At 55.9% G+C, this 15,438-nt stretch overlaps 6 protein-coding genes across 6 annotated transcripts; 3 read left to right on the top strand and 3 right to left on the bottom strand.

The window, feature by feature from the left end:
- Positions 1–554: 554 nt before the first annotated feature.
- On the top strand, positions 555–1,539 carry JCM15063_003356 (uncharacterized protein; the record flags this gene model as incomplete). The annotated part of the gene is made up of 3 exons (XM_076675277.1): positions 555–820; positions 904–1,222; positions 1,309–1,539. The coding sequence occupies 3 exons, from the start codon at positions 555–557 to the stop codon at positions 1,537–1,539; spliced, it is 816 nt and encodes a 271-aa protein (XP_076537361.1).
- A 598-nt stretch (positions 1,540–2,137) lies between these two features.
- JCM15063_003355 (uncharacterized protein) lies at positions 2,138–3,146 on the bottom strand (the record flags this gene model as incomplete). The annotated part of the gene is made up of 5 exons (XM_076675276.1): positions 2,138–2,324; positions 2,385–2,629; positions 2,692–2,826; positions 2,891–2,963; positions 3,028–3,146. 5 exons carry the CDS (start codon positions 3,144–3,146, stop codon positions 2,138–2,140), a joined length of 759 nt encoding a protein of 252 aa, XP_076537360.1.
- Positions 3,147–3,270: 124 nt separating this feature from the next.
- Positions 3,271–3,976, top strand: IMP1 (endopeptidase catalytic subunit IMP1; the record flags this gene model as incomplete). The annotated part of the gene is made up of 4 exons (XM_076675275.1): positions 3,271–3,336; positions 3,396–3,446; positions 3,520–3,855; positions 3,926–3,976. The coding sequence occupies 4 exons, from the start codon at positions 3,271–3,273 to the stop codon at positions 3,974–3,976; spliced, it is 504 nt and encodes a 167-aa protein (XP_076537359.1).
- A 283-nt stretch (positions 3,977–4,259) lies between these two features.
- JCM15063_003353 (VWA and PH domain-containing RING finger protein) lies at positions 4,260–8,243 on the bottom strand (the record flags this gene model as incomplete). The annotated part of the gene is made up of 8 exons (XM_076675274.1): positions 4,260–4,865; positions 4,921–5,333; positions 5,404–5,507; positions 5,569–5,669; positions 5,731–6,681; positions 6,749–7,467; positions 7,539–7,676; positions 7,745–8,243. The coding sequence occupies 8 exons, from the start codon at positions 8,241–8,243 to the stop codon at positions 4,260–4,262; spliced, it is 3,531 nt and encodes a 1,176-aa protein (XP_076537358.1).
- Positions 8,244–9,420: 1,177 nt separating this feature from the next.
- On the bottom strand, positions 9,421–11,207 carry JCM15063_003352 (uncharacterized protein; the record flags this gene model as incomplete). The annotated part of the gene is made up of 5 exons (XM_076675273.1): positions 9,421–10,190; positions 10,249–10,352; positions 10,424–10,656; positions 10,716–10,780; positions 10,853–11,207. The coding sequence occupies 5 exons, from the start codon at positions 11,205–11,207 to the stop codon at positions 9,421–9,423; spliced, it is 1,527 nt and encodes a 508-aa protein (XP_076537357.1).
- A 789-nt stretch (positions 11,208–11,996) lies between these two features.
- JCM15063_003351 (kinesin family protein) lies at positions 11,997–15,358 on the top strand (the record flags this gene model as incomplete). Its single annotated transcript, XM_076675272.1, has 3 exons — positions 11,997–12,021; positions 12,086–12,480; positions 12,554–15,358. The coding sequence occupies 3 exons, from the start codon at positions 11,997–11,999 to the stop codon at positions 15,356–15,358; spliced, it is 3,225 nt and encodes a 1,074-aa protein (XP_076537356.1).
- Between the last annotated feature and the right edge of the window lie 80 nt (positions 15,359–15,438).

Raw genomic sequence — 15,438 nt, 5'->3', positions numbered from 1 at the left:
ACTTTGAGCGCTGCTCGCTCTTGATACCGGCTTGTTTCCCCATCGACCGAGCCTCGACTGGACTGGATGACAACTACCAACAAAATGAACAACCTGCTGCCCATTTACGACTGAGGGTAGAACTCCCCTCTATATTCATGTTGCCCGTCTCTACCAATGGACGCTGGCAACGGGAAAGGAGGGGAAGAGTGAATCCCGGCTCGAGAGGTTGATCAACTCTACGGAGGGGTCAGCATCTCGGGTTGGTACGAGTGTCCGTGTGACGGCCTTACTAGCTTGACTTTCTCCTCATCGACCGCTCTCGCGAAAGAAATCTGGGGAGAAGGCGACGCTTGATACATTCTCCCACCCCTTTTCGCGACTTTCTTTGTAGACCGCTTGCATCGGTGTCAATCAGATAATGCCAATCACCAATTATCAAACGGCTCTTTTGAGACGATTTCAAACGCAACCATCGAGAGAGAGTCGAGATGAATCGTTCAACTTCTCTCTCGTCGATCGCTCTCCTCAACGACAGCTCTTGAGAAAGTCGCGCATCGGGACGAACCCCGATCATGCTCGCGTCTCTCCTTGCGCCGTTTATTACTGGACAATACGACGCTACGGTCATCCCGATCGCACTTCCAACGGCGGTCGTCACGATCTTGCTGCCCGCGTTGTGGGGCGACGGCGGGTCGGTGTTTCTCTCGAAAGAAGAGCTCAAAGCGGCTGGATATGAGCCTGTGCCCGATCCAGGAACGGGCAAACAATGGGCCATTGTGCAGGTCGGCAAACAGATCTCGGCGGGCGTAGGGTTCGGTCCAGGTCGCAAGACTTTCTAGTCAGTATTTGGTTCCTTCTTAACAGAGGTTACGTCAAATTGTTTCTCTCAAGTCTGACAATGAGTTCGTGAAAATAATACAGTGAAGCCAAACTTGAAGTGCCATTCTTGCGGCATCCACATGCTCGAACCGCGACTCCGTTCACCTATAAACACACACTCCTCTTCTCGTCCCACATGATGGCGCTCTCGTCTCAGCATATATCGGGGCTTGCCTCCTCCTGTGTCAATTTTCAGGTCGATGACGAGACGTATCAAGTCGAAGGTTCGTTCAGCGTCAAACAATCGGGTCCCACCGAAGATCTCGCAGCTAGGTCAGACGAAACATGGAGTAGTGAAGCAATCAAACGGTGTTTCGAGGGATGGTTTGTTGGAGAAAACACGGGTCAATGCGCGACGAGGGTAAGTCCCGAGCTCCCGTTTTCCCAAGCTTCAAAGAGTCCCGATCTTTCAAATGTGTTGAAGCGCGCCTCGGTCCCTTGTAACAGTTTGAGACGCAAGATCTCGTACCGCCTGTATTCAAGCCATCTCTGCATGTTCGATTGAACCTCCCTTCTCTCACGTCCTTGCCCAACGAGGCGATCACGAAGCTCCTCGGTACCGCAGAAGAAGCGAGCAAGATGAGCTCGGAGGAGGGTTGGTACGATGTCAAGGGCGCACAAGGATGGGAATTGTCTGTCAAGACTCGGATGAAGATGGACAAAGTTGCCCAAGTCTGATTCCAATGTTTGTTTGTTCTTTTTCGGCGCGTTTTGTATTTCGTTCCCTTGTGTGTGTTCAAGCGTCTGTATGTTGTCACCAATTCAATTCTTTTCTAGATACGGGACCGTAACCTGGCAGAAACCATTCTGCCAACTCTCGCTCGCGCATCGCCTTTGTACTCAAAGGACACGGCATTTTGATCGAGAAGCGCTAGGAGTGATCGATTGCGTCGCCAAAGTCCGAGCCCTGAGCATCTTTCCTTCGCTCTCCTTGCTGAACGCTGCCGCGTGAGAGCCTCAAAGCAAAGTCCTGGGGGAACGAGAGCGCCAGGGACAGATCCTGTTCAACAATTTGCGTCGATTGCTGTAACAGCACAAGCGAAAATCGTATCAGCCTCTCATGGACTTTTCCAGCTCAGCACAGAAGAAAGTAGCACGCGACAAAACAGACCTGGTGAATGTCCTTGCGTGTCCGAAGCTGGTCTTTGGCTCCGCGCTTGAGCAATCTCTCGTTCCGTCTGAGCGCTGAGCGCGCCGTACCCGCTTCAGACCATGACGACTCGATGGCTCCATCGAATTTTGTCTGCGTATGCGCCTGAAGGGGTGCTTGGCAGCCTTACAGCGCGACCTGGTCCAAGGTGATACTCCGATGTGCCACCTGGATACTGCATCGGTCGCTCATCGAGGTCTTCTTGAGCCTCGAAACGAGTTCGGATTCAAGTTGTGCACAAACGTTCGTGGGATCGAGAGCTTGATCTGCCTTGTGCAGCAAAGCAGGGTAAGAGAAGGACAGAAGATGCGACCTGTCGGCTCGAGACTGTAAACACGGGTACGCCAATGTATTCGAGAAGCGAGAGACTCACTCATCGTCTCCATCGAGCAAGACTGCCTCGACTAGCACGAGCTCGCACGCGCCGAGGCAATTCCTCCCGTCCGGAGAGAGGTCGAGACAGTAAGCGACCGGATAGTCGAGGAGATATCCCACAAGAGGGATCAGGCTCCGAGGTGTTGCTGTATAGGGGAGGGAGAGTCGCATGAAAGAGTCCAATGCCGAGGTGTGCAGGATCTGGTCGAGAAGGCTTTCGATAGCGTTGGGCGGTTCGTCGAGCTATGGGATGCGCAATGGGGCTCAGTCAATACACACGGGCTCGAAGAGTATGCAAGTCTCACCACGACCGGCTCAGTCCCTCCCACTTCGACGAAAATGCTCTGCCTCGACGATTTCCTTTGCGCGAGGATGTCGCGATTGATCACGACCGTCTGTCCTGATTCCGGTTCGTGCACCGTGAGCAGAGACCGATCATCCTGCATGTCGATCATGTAAGCACGAGCGAGCAGGACGAGGTGCGACAGTGGAACAAGCGCCGACCTGTCTGAGAGCTTGTGCAAGCATGCTTGCGTCGTCTTCCGAGAGCATGATCGAATCAATCAATGTGGCAGCACTGAGGCTCGCAGAAAGTCATTATCGGGCTCCCCGTGCCGCTGGATTTCCTGAGCTAGACTGACCGGACCCCGACTGCGACTGCAACGAGTTCGCGTGCGAGCAGCGACACCTTTTGTCTGCTCAATTTCGGCAGACCGACCTTGAGCCTCTGGACGAGCCCGTCTTTGAGATTCGCTGCCATGATGCTCTCCTAGGTTGCTGCACGAGTTTCCAGTTCGAAGAATTGTCGCGCGCGAATCGTTGATGGTCGCGTAATAAACCGCGTTTCATCAGTGTCTCACACGTAGACCATTCGCTGAACGACCATGACAACAGTATTGGGACCATCACGGATACGCAAGACTGGGAAAGCCCTCGTAACAATCATGAAGGTGCGCGTCACACTCCTAAACGCGAAGCGAATCGACCCCTGAACTTTTGCTGCGTCTAGGTGCTGTGTGGAGTTCATCTGTTCAACGAGCACATTGCCGAGATTCGACCTGTACGTGGCTCTCACGCGTTCCAATGGTGCGCAGAACCTCGTTTGACGCGGATCCGAGGTTGTTTGGTGGCAGTGCACGGGAGCATCCATGTATCCTACCCTGCCACACGTCGGGACTTTCGTTCTACATTCTTCCCTCTCGCTACGGATGAACCCACTCGAACGCGGGAACCTCGTGACGGCCGTCTCGCCTCTTGACCCTTCTCATCAAGTCCTCAAGCGAGTGATTGGTCTTCCAGGCGATACCGTCTGTGTAGATCCTTCAGGTGAACGTGGCAGGGTCGAAGAATGGTGCAAGGTACCCCAGGGGCACGTGTGGCTCGCAGGGGACAACACGAGCAACTCGACAGATTCGCGAGATTACGGACCTGTACCAATAGCCTTGGTCAGAGGTCGCGTATTGGCCAAGGCAAGCACTCTCAGATTCATTATCGCACTCTTGAACAATCTGATCTAATGACATTGTCGTGGTCTTGCAGATTTGGCCGAATCCCGGCTTGCTTCGAAACGAATTCCATCGCGTTTCTTGAGCATTCTCTCGCCATCGCAACCGCACGTATCGTGTCTTGCTCGCCAACCTGACTTCTCGAGGATCCAAGAAACGTCGAAATCTTTGCATAACAAGTGTTGTAACATTTAAACCGACAGAAGAAACCCGAGTCTTCGCGATAGATGCTCTTGCATAAAAGACTACAGTCATGACAAGGAGAGAGCAACAACTCGGAACGACAGAGTAGAGACAAGTTTGAGGAAGTCCACTGAAGAAGCAGGAGAGAATTCCGACAAAAGAAACTATAGAAACACAAAGCGTAATCACAACGTCGCGCTCACCCACTGCTGACTCTGCGACGCCATCCACAAACTGTGATCGGCAGTCCAGTACAGCTTCTCGGTCAAGGATTTCGACGTGAACGCTCGCTGGTCCCGCAGCACGACCGCTTGCTGCGCTGCTTGGTACCGGGCGTTGATTTCGAACAATCCTCGGTCGAGGCATGCCTCGTGCACCGCATCGACATCTTGAGCGAGTGCGGAGAGCGTCCTGTGCGCTTGCGCGGTCGCAGCAACGTGTGACGTCGATTTGCGACCACAATCGATTCCGGCAACTGCGCTTGGTCTTCGATGGACTTGCGGTACCACGAGCGATCGAGAGATCGTCATGATGATCCGCTTCGTCTCTTCGAGGAGCCGACCGGCCTGCGCGTCGTTACGTCGAGTCATGAGGAGAAGTGCGCGCGACAGCATGTCGCTCACGAGTAGCTCCATGCGCCGTTTCACAATCTCAGGAGCGGACGGGGGAGCTTGAGGTAAGGTGCGGTGATTCGACGATGGAGGGTTGACTGTTACTGTAAGGAGACAAGGGGTCTGGTTGAGCCTCGAGACGCTCTTGGCTGCCGCAGGATCTCGATAGGCGGCATTGACCTGAAAGCGGAATGATCAGCAATGGTTTTTAGGGTTTCGGCCTCGGATTACTCACCTCGAAAAGAGGAACTTCGTCTGGCATAGAGTCGTATTCGTCGTCATAGAGGTTGGTTGGGTTGTAATCATCGAGAGTGGACGGGTTAATCCCGGCTTTCGCAAGGAAGAACGCGTCGGTAGCCGAAAATCCCTGAGACTCCGACTGTCCCGACCGTTGATTGTGGTTGTCGCCGTAGCCTGCAAGCGACATTTCGACTTCGACGATGAGATCCTTCCTTTGTCCGAATCCGAGCTCGCCGATCTCAATGTCGACATCGGTACCACTGCTCGATACGATCGCACCAGGCGTTCCCGAGACCTTGCGGATCTTGAACCAGCGCTTCTCGGGGACATTGATGTGTAGTCGCAGGTTGGTTGCGGCAACCGACAAAATGCCGCCCACACAGCCCGCGAGCGCATCTCGGAGGTCGTCTTGAGGGGGACGTCCATGGGTCAGTAAATTGTAGGCTACTTTGATGCAAAAAAGGAACGGAGAACTGACAGAAATCCTTGACAAAAGTGTACGATCCTCCAGTATGATTGGAAAGGAGCCATAACGAGGAAGGGTCATGGGACTTGCCATAGCCGAGCGTATGGATGGGAACGCTATGTACGGAGAACAGGTGTGAGTAAAGAGGCATGCAAAGGTAAGAGGGTTCGGGCTCACTTGGCAGCTTCGGCGCGTGCCATGACCAGGTCCATCTGTTGCTTCTGCGCTCCATCTCTTCCGTCGTTCAGGAGCACCATGCCTGTTAGTGCGGATTTGGCCTAGACATGGACGAACGATATCAGAAATGACGTGACTGCGGATACGAACAGGAGATCTTACCTTGCGCTGCAGCACAATGTCGAGAGCGACATTGCACGCCGTGACGACGTTGACCCTCTCCTCGTGATGATTGACCATAGACGCTGATGCACCACCTTCATTACCGATTTCGGCGATGGCCTGCTCGAGCCTCGCCTTACTTTCGGGTTTGCCGACTGCGAGGAAGGGCGTCTTGCGAAGAACTCCTCGGGGGCCTTCTCCCGCTGTATACAACACGAGACTGATCCGAGTGCGCGGCCCGACATGAGCTGTGACGAACTCGAGCGAATTGCGTAGGATGCCAATCTTGAGCGATGTTGGCCCCGAGCTAGGAACCGAGAGAATCAGCATCAGGTCGAGAGACGTGAATTGTCGAGGTGCGTTTGCGTGAACGGGCGTCGGTGGAAGCGGGATCGATCGCGAAGATGGAGAGGTGACCAGGGATGAAGAAGCGTATCCAGGCTGACTCTGCTGGTGCTGCTGAACAAAGCGTCCGAAATGGTCGCAGTGGTCCTCCTGAATGCTTTCGGAGAGTGGAGCGAGGCTCGTCGAGTTGGTTGTCCTGCTGTAGCCGCTCAGTCCCGTGTGGTCGCTTGTAGATGGCACGAAAGAAGGCCCCGAGCTCGAATCACTGCTAGAGTCGCCAGGTGTCGAAAGCTTGCGAGTATTGACGACGGATGGTGGTGAGGGTCGATCATTGCCACGGAGAAGAGACTCGATTTGTGCTTTCCACAGCTCAAGGCTGTTCCTTTCTTGGAAGAGCATGACGAATTCGGCCACTGCATCGTCGCTCATTGCGATTGTGAGAGAAAGATCACCGTCTTTTGAGCTGTCGACAACGTTTCGAATGTGTCGGACGTAGACACGGCCTTTCAGACGTAGCCTGTCCGACATGCCGTTGAAAGAGTCGGCGGGTTTGTCGTTGACCTTGCGCTTGTCGTCTGCAACGCAGAGAATCGCCTCTTCAAAAAGCTGTTGTCAAAGATCAGCCAACAGTTCCTGGCCCAGTGCATAGGTTCGCAGATGAAGGTAAGCTTACATAGACGAGAAATTCGCGGCTCGCAGCGTCCTTGCGAACATTGATGCGATCGTACAATCTCAGTTGTCCAAATTCGTAAGGACTGTGACCCTTCCAGTCGGCCATTCGTTTATGCAGGTCGTCAAATACTTGAGCGAACTTGGATGGCGACGCCGGACTTGTAGGGCCGCAGGCATATCCAGAATATACCGACGATGGCGTCGGTGAAGCGGATCGCGGAGCGGATCTGATCGACGAGGGAGAGCGGGCGAGGAGCGACGACGATGGTGGAGGGAGGGACGTGCTTTGGGAATCGTCAAAGGGAGAGAGCTCGGGCATCGGTGGACTGAATGGCCAGCGTGATGGTATCTCGATCGATACCATGCAAGTGAGGTACTGCTTTCTGTCGCCGTCTGTAGTTCGTTCAACGCTGGGATGTTCGGACCGGACTGTGATGATCGGTTTGACCAGGTCCAATTGTGGGTTTCCAGTACCATTTGACGTATCTGCACTGCCTCGTCGGTTCGACATTGTGGTCGTGCTCGAGCTCCCACTTCCATAGCTCTGTCGACTGAGCGTCGAAGACGAGATCCCGGTTGAAAGCGAACGAAAGGAAGAAACGATCTCGTCGTCCTCCTGCTCAGGGTCAACGTCGAGCGTTCCACGCGATCGAGATCGTAATTTGATCACCGCTGGACCTTCGGTCGCTGGTGCAGGAAGGCCGCTCAGCTTTGCGAATTCTGGACATTGTTACGAGGTGTGTCAGCAACGCTAGCAATGAAACTGCTACACGAAAGTGGCCCAGACTTACTATTCCTCTTTCCTGGCGCGTCGCTCCCGTCTCCAATTTTCATGTCCCTTCGACAGACGCCGCACAGACCGAGCGATCCGCTCGTCTTGGTTTTCGCGCGCGCGACATCGCCGTAGACCGCCTCGAAGCACGAGTGATCTACGCTTGTTCCCTGGTTAGTCAGTCTCCGATTCAAATCGAGTCGCACGCCCAGTGAGTCCACTCACGGAGACGGTGTCCGCAGACGGGAACGACATCTGCCTTTTCCCCTGCGAGTTTGAGCGACAGCAACTCGAGGCAGATCGGACAGGTCTCCTCTTCCGCTGCGTCGACGACAGTTGCCAACATGAAGGACGATTCTGGCGCACGCGAGTACTCAGAGTAATGAGAGATAGTTTTCTTCGCCTTTGGGCTGCTCGGGGCGCGAGTGGCGCTAAAGTTGAATGAATGGGGCTCAGGCGGATCGCTCTCGAATGAGGGTCGAGGCGAGAGGCGCTTGCTCGCGGGTGGGGACGAGGATGCGAATGCTGACAGGGACGCAAAGTCGGTGACCGGGTGCGCCGGTAGGCTCGAAGTTGGACAGAAGACGAAGCCAGACGCTCTGCGCTTGGGCGAAGGCGGTTCAGTCGCCTGACTCGAACTCGGAGTGAGCGGGAAGCTCGAGAGTGATAGCGAGGGCGATCCGGCAGACGAAGTCGAGGAGCGGTCGGAAGAGGGTCGTGGCATGTTCTGAATATCGTCGCACGGGCTCGCAAAGGGGGTTCCGACGTCGCGCTCGCGCACCCTTCCTATAGAGCCTAAGTGACGACGAAGTGACGGAAACTGGACGACAAGGCGACATTGGGAGGGGTCATCTTCGACCGTCAGTCGCGACAAGAGAATCGCCGCGCAGAATCTCGAGGGGAGCAGGAACTCACGGCAAAACGGAACTAGAGTTCCTTCGAGAAGGCTTCCGGGATCCTTGCCAGGACTATGACCTTTTGGTGAAGCAGGGCTTCAAGGTTGCAGGATCAGACTCGCAAGCGTTGCAATGTCCTGTCTATCTCGCGACCGCAAGCGCGTTCGGCTCGGCAACATCATTGATCATTATGGAGAACAAAGGGAACCACCGACTCAGATCCGACTATCCGATATTCCCTCGCTCCAGAAACTAGGTCGTCATCGTCATGGTTTGCGCGTCTCTGAGCTGCTTTCGTCGGAGAACGATAGAAAGCGGTGGAGTGAAGCGCAGGAAGACATCGCTCCGGCAGCAAACATCGCGCGGAGCGGATCGACGGCGCGTCCTGCCATCACGCGTTGTGCTCGCCATAACGATGGCATGGAAGTGTCGGTCACTTGGGTTATGTAAGCGCGAAAGATCGTTATCGTTTCGAATTCGGCCGATGTCACGTGAGGTTTTGCTCGGGGATATTGGGACGTCTGTAGTCAGGTAATGAGCTGTATATTGTACAGGTCCTGAACGATTTACAGAGAGTTGCGCAAAAGGCTTTCGAGAAATTCGCTCGGGAGTGTCTCACGTGAGAGCGAAAGTGAACGACATTTCGGCGGCGTGCTGCTTGTTTCCTCAAGTTTTTACCACCCTAGCGCCGCGCTCACCGGGTGTGCCTTCGAGTCTACTTCTGGGCCTCTCAACCGGTCCAGACTCGGAGGACGTGTTAGCCGCATCAGCCAGGGGAGAAAGGAAGCATTCTCAAAAGACGGGACCTCGGACCACTTTTACTCTAGGCTCCGTCCGTTGGAAGGCGACATATCTGCAACTATTGCAACACACGACAAGACAGCCTGTAACAACAATAGGTCGTGTGGCGAGAGAGAGAGAAAGAGAAGCGAGAGAGATGGGCAATAAAAGGTAGAAAAGGGAAGATCTATGGGTATACCGATGGAGTTCAGACGAGTTCTGAGGTTACTGATGGTGATCTTCTGGAGCTGTACTCTCGGGTTGCGCCTCGGATGAGGGCTCTGACCGCGCTTCTGCCGCATCCGCATCGCTATCTTGTTCGACTGCGAACTTGCCCTCACCCTCCTGAACGCCGTCCTCATCGTGCGATTGCGCAATCGCCTCTCCAATCATTGGACTTGCCGGCGCAGGAATGCGAGGCGTCCGGCGAGGCGGTATCGGCGGTTTTGAGGGCGTGCTGGGCCGGGTGATCGGCCCCGACGGTGCTTCCTCTTCCGAGCAGGGTTTGGCTTCGGCGCCCTCGACATCTGGAGCAACTGAAGACTGTTCTTCCTCGCCTCGGTTACTGACGGAATGGACACTCGCAGGTCCAGATGAGGTTGAGCTAGCCCGACTGCTCCTCGACCTAGTCAATCCCGGCGTGCTTGTGCTCGTGTCAAAGTCGAAAGAATCGTCTGCCAAGGGTTCGACGACGAGTAGCGGATCTTGCGACCTCGACCGCTCATTGACCGTTGGATCCTCGATGCCAAACGACCTCATCGCTTCTTCCAACTCGCGTTTGGCCAACAAGTCCTCTTCTGACAGGTCTTCCTTTGGCAATCGACGATTTGATGATCGTGAGAGGTTCGACATGATCGAGGGATCGGGTGAGACTGGAGGCGTAAAGGCGGGAAGAGGCGATTCGCTCGGAGCGATTTCGAGCGTGGGCGAAGGAGAAGGAGAAGGGTCGCGCGCTGAGGGTCCCTGAGGGACTCGTTCGGGATCGTACTCGAGGTCTACAAGAAGAAACTCGGTTGGCATACTGACAGATGCGGATCAGACAGCTTCACGTACCTTGACCTGCGAGGATCACCTGGTGCAAACCCTCGGACCAGTACTCGGGTCGAATCGCTCCATTCAGAATTTCTTCTGCTGTTAGTGCCCGCCCATAGCTTGACCTGCAATCAAATTTTCGGGAAAAAGTCAGGCCGTGGAAGCGGGAATCCAGGGCTGTGGACGCGAAACTGACGCATTCTCATCCGATCTCTCGATCAGCACGGTCCCGTCGACTTGCGCACTGCCGTGCAAGGCTCGACTGTGGACATAAGACCATACTTTCGGACTAGACAGAGCTTCGGCCTCCTCGTAGTCGTCTTCCCGGGGCCCGGGCGCAGTGTTGATGTCGACGCCCAGCGAGATGCACGGCTGAGAGAACAAGTCGACCGCTACTTCGTCACGAAGGAGCAGCACGACTTCGTAGACCTAGATAGTACAATGAGTTCAGCACTTGCTTTCGCCGAGAAGGCAGAGCGGACGCGCACATCGCCGCCTCCTACGAAACCGGGCCCGAGCTTCTTCAGCAAGAGGCCCGATGGGGAAGACCAAGCTACGAGATGCCACAGCCAAGTCAGGACAACGAAACGTATGACGCAACAGCTGTGCTCGATAGTCGACTCACATCCATCAGGCAGACGAGAGAGGATCACGCCGCTTCCGACGACCGCCGCAAAGAGAGAGCCGGTGCGGAACACGGTCAGAATTGCGAGTCCAGCTGCTGCTCGTAAGGCAGCGGGCGGGATCTTGTACTCGGGCGAGGTCCACACGAATGTCTTGAGAATGCGTGCCGCTTTGATGGATTCGACATCGAGCGAAGCGGGGTAGAACGCCTCGACCCCAGGGGACCTCGCGGTTTGCTTGTTGACTTTGACACCGACCATGTACGAGCTGTCCCATGCACCCACGCTCTGTTTCGTGCGCTCCCAGAACGACGGTCCTCGCTGTAAACGAGGTGGGGCCGCTCGAGCCAAACTCATGGTCGACAAGCTCAGTTGAGCGAGGTGCGAGAGGTGCGCTTGCAGACGGCCGTAAAGGTGGGACTTCGGGTTCGTGAGGAACTTGAAGCAAAGGAGCCGATGTTGTCCAGTCGGGACACGAATTCAGCGGCGAGTTTCGCGTTGTGCTGCGGCAGGCAGCGGTTGGCGCCACGAGCTCGATGTCGAGGCTGATAAGCGTGAGATTGAGCGAGATCGAAAGTAGAGAAGGAGTTGAGCCGTCGATCACCGGGCGCACGACGATGCTGCCGCCGAACGGCAACAGTACTTTAACGCGTGAATTCATGATCGAATGCGGAAGGTCAATTTTGCGCGATATGCGCCTAGGCTCTAGATGTTCGCTGGGCGCCGCAGGGTCGACAGTGCACAGTCGTGTCCAACGACAGCATTCGTGCGCGACTCTCACTAGCTGGGAGGCTATTGGCCATCGGGCACGTGCGGCAATGCAAACAAAGATTGAGCAGGCAGCCATCTCACGTCTCAGGACGAGCTTTCGATTGTACGAGGGGCCTCACATTAGCTGTAGATATGTGTCGTATAGTCACAAGCGAGAGGATTGCATCAAGCTTTTCGAGGGGTCCTGTAAGTGACGGCTCAAACATCGTCGCGCGTTTCTTTCATCATTCAACTAGTTGCACCTGTCGGAACTCGATCTTGGCGCCGCTCCCCAGGACAGCAGAACAGTTTAGCTGATCGGCACACCCGCTTTACCCGACCGGGATTCTTCGAGCGCGAGGCGCGATTCGGCCCGCCTGATCAATCAACATCGACATGGCGTCGTCCATCTCGGTCGCAGGTACGCATGCTCGTACTCCAACCATCTTACGCGAGTCAGTAGGACTGACTTGGTCCCGTCATAGTGCGCGTGCGGCCCTTCTCCGAGAAGGAACGCGCGCTGATCAACACAACCTCGGAACCCGCCCCGACCCTCTTCCTCTCCGACCCAAGCTCGTCCTCAAGTGCCGCGCCCGTACAGTCACAAGCTCAGAGACTAGGCGTCCCGTCGCAGCACCGCAAGATTCTCAAAGTACTCGATGAGCGCATCTTGGTGTTCGATCCTCCCGACTCGAACGTCGTCGCGACCTTCCAAAAGAACAACCTCCCGCTGCAAGGCAAAAAGGTCAAGGACATCAGGTTCTGCTTTGATCGCGTGTTTGACGACCACTGCGGACAAGAAGAGGTGTACGAGGGCAGCGCAAAGGAGCTCGTCGGCCATGTCATGGACGGGTTCCATTCGACTGTGTTTGCATACGGCGTGCGTTTGGCCCCTCTACGGTACACTTATCCTCGTGAGAATGTAACTCACTCCAAGGTCGATCCGCGTGTAGGCTACGGGATGCGGCAAGACGCACACCATTTCGGGTTCTCCCACGCGACCGGGCATTGTCTTCCTGATCATGAAGGACCTCTTTGCCCGTATTGGCGCCAAGTCTGACGAAGTCGATTTCTCGCTCTCCGTATCGTACCTCGAGGTCTACAACGAAACAATCCGGGACCTCCTCGCACCAGAGTCGGGCGTCCTGCAATTGCGCGACGCACCGGACGGAACGGCCACTCCGGCAAAGCTTAGCGCGAAAGAACCGACCTGCGCTCAGGATGTCGTCGAATGGATCACGCTCGGGAACGGGAACCGGACGGTCAACTATACCGAGGCGAATGCAACCTCGTCACGCTCTCACGCCGTGCTCCGCGTCACTGTCACCCAGAAGCCACGAGCTGAAGGGCTTACCGACTCGACAACTTCAGCGTGCTTGTCCGTCATCGATCTCGCCGGTTCCGAGCGAGCGAGTAACACCAAGAATCGAGGCGAGCGGTTGACCGAGGGCGCCAACATCAATCGATCATTGCTTGCCCTCGGCAACTGCATCAACGCGCTATGCGACCCTCGCAAGCGTGGTCACGTACCTTACCGAGACTCGAAGCTTACTCGACTCCTCAAGCAAAGTCTCGGAGGCAACTGCAAAACCGTCATGATCGTCTGCGTCTCGCCCTCGAGCTCTCACTACGACGAAACTCACAACACTCTCCAGTACGCGAACCGAGCGAAGGAGATCAAGACGAAGGCGATTCGCAACGTCATCTCGGTCGACCGTCATGTCGCGCAATACTGCCAGCAGATCATGCGCCAAAGCCAGGAGATCGAGCGTCTCAAATCCCAGCTCTCGGCACAGCAGGTCAGCTCGGCGAGAAATGACAGGGAGGAGGACGAGAGCGCCGTGCGACAGGCCGTGGCCAAGGTGCACTCGGCGTGGGAGACGGGCAGGTTGTTGAAAATGGCATCGGCGGGAGCGGCCGCGGAGAAAGAAATGGTCGATCAGGCCGTGTCGATTCTACTGCAGTGGCAGTCAACCGCATTGTCAGCTCTCGAGGGTGGCAGTCCCGGCGGCGCTTCTACAGCTGCTGCTCTCGCAACTACTTCGCTTCTCCAGCAGGAAAGTCATGAGCTCGTCAACCAGTTCAAGTCGAGGGTCAACACGCTCCGCAGCATGATCGCGCAAGACTTGACCGCAATGGACGCATTCACCCGTACTTTATCATCCGCTCAAGCCAGCCTTCGAGCTAACCGCCCTTCCGCTACTGCCCTTTTCGCCTGCGAAGCCAAGCAATTCGACAGTCGACTCGATGCTTTCGTCGCCGAAGCCCGCGAAGAAGGTAGCCGGCGAGGATTCCGGGTCCAGACTCAAGCAATGCGGAAGATGCTCGAGGCTAGCAGCAAGATTGGAAGCGCGCTCGAATCGAGCCGACTCAGCAATCCGGACGCTACTCGTGCGCTGGCCCGGCTCGCAAAAGGGATCGAGCAGGCGAATCAAACTGCGTTTTCGCTCTTCTCGGGCGATGCTGAGCCTGGTCTTCCCGGAGGAGTCTCTTCAATCTCGACACCGATCATTGCGGGTATGAAGCGAGATTCGGCCTCGCGATCACCGCTCGTCGCTGAAGACGTATGGGGCAAGGTCGCTCGACAATCGGCCGTTGGGATTGGATCGGCTCCGTCTGGCCCTCTCTCTCCGCTGCGGGCTCGTCGAAGCCCCCGCAAGGACGCGTCCTTTCATGCCGCGCGTCGAGCAGCACAGAGTCCCAAGAAGGCAAAGGGCGTGCAGTGGCGAGACGAGACTGGGGACGGTTGGGAGCTCGAGGACGTCAAATACAATACTCCTGATTCTTCAACTACCGCCTTCCCCGCCCTTACAATCACGCCACCGACGTCCCAGATGTGGACCTCGAGCTCTACACACGCCTCGTCCAGCGACTCTGCCCTCGCTGCCGAGATGATGGCGGCCAAAGCGCGTTCATCCTCGATCACTTCGGCATTACGCACCGCCCGGCCACCCGTTACGTCCGATCCTTCGGCTCCGTTCTCTTTCTTGCCTCAAGATTCGTCCTCGCAGTCGACGACTACCGATTCCGTCGTCTCGAGATCGCCGTTCCTCGATCTCGCCAACACTTCTCTCGCCGCAACAGAAAGCTCGTTCTCGATGGCGCCAGGATCAACGGGTCTCGTAGCGCCCATCGTTGCGACTACTAAACCAGCTGAATCGTCACTCGATGTCACGATGGCACCGGCCGAAGAAGCTCTCTCGCCAGGACGTCGAGTCGCGCGTCGGATCTCCAACATCGGACCTTTGCGGTCCGCGAAAACCACTCGTCGTCCGTCCTTTGCGGGCCTACCCGCCATCGATGCCAACACTTCCATCTCGAGTGCGTCCGCGGGATCAAATGGTCTCCACGCCCGGAAAGCAGGTCGGATCGTCTCGGGTCCTGCTGCGATCCCTGCTACTTCCAGTACGAACTCGGCCAAGCCCGCGAACGCGATCCCTTCGTCGACTCGCAAATCGCCTCGCAAACTGCTGTCGAACCTGATTGGAGGCGGAGCTGCGAGTCGACGACTGTCGAATTTCCCCGGGAGTTCATCTTCGCAGGGACTCGCGGCAGCATCTGGAATCCTTCCGACCGCTCCCGTCGCGACTACGTTTGGACAAAAGAGTGCAGCGAGGATCGCGGCGAGACGAGCTTCGAACCAAACTGGTTCTGGTAACAATAGTGGTTCGAGTCTCACGCTTGGTGGAAAATCAATCGCAAGTGCGCTCGGTACAACCAAGAAAGATTCTCCTTCTCAACCACCTGTCTGGAGATAAGGGCAGACCCTTCTAGACTTTTCATTTCCCGTCATTATCTTCTTCTCTGATTTCTCCCCCCTTCTTTTTCGTCTTTCGCT

This window comes from Sporobolomyces koalae, assembly GCF_050403365.1.
Source record: "Sporobolomyces koalae JCM15063 DNA, S_koalae_JCM15063T_v1_ctg1, whole genome shotgun sequence".
Lineage (NCBI taxonomy): Eukaryota > Fungi > Basidiomycota > Microbotryomycetes > Sporidiobolales > Sporidiobolaceae > Sporobolomyces > Sporobolomyces koalae.
Note: the sequence above shows the minus strand (reverse complement) of the source record. Positions and strands in the feature narration are given on the sequence as shown.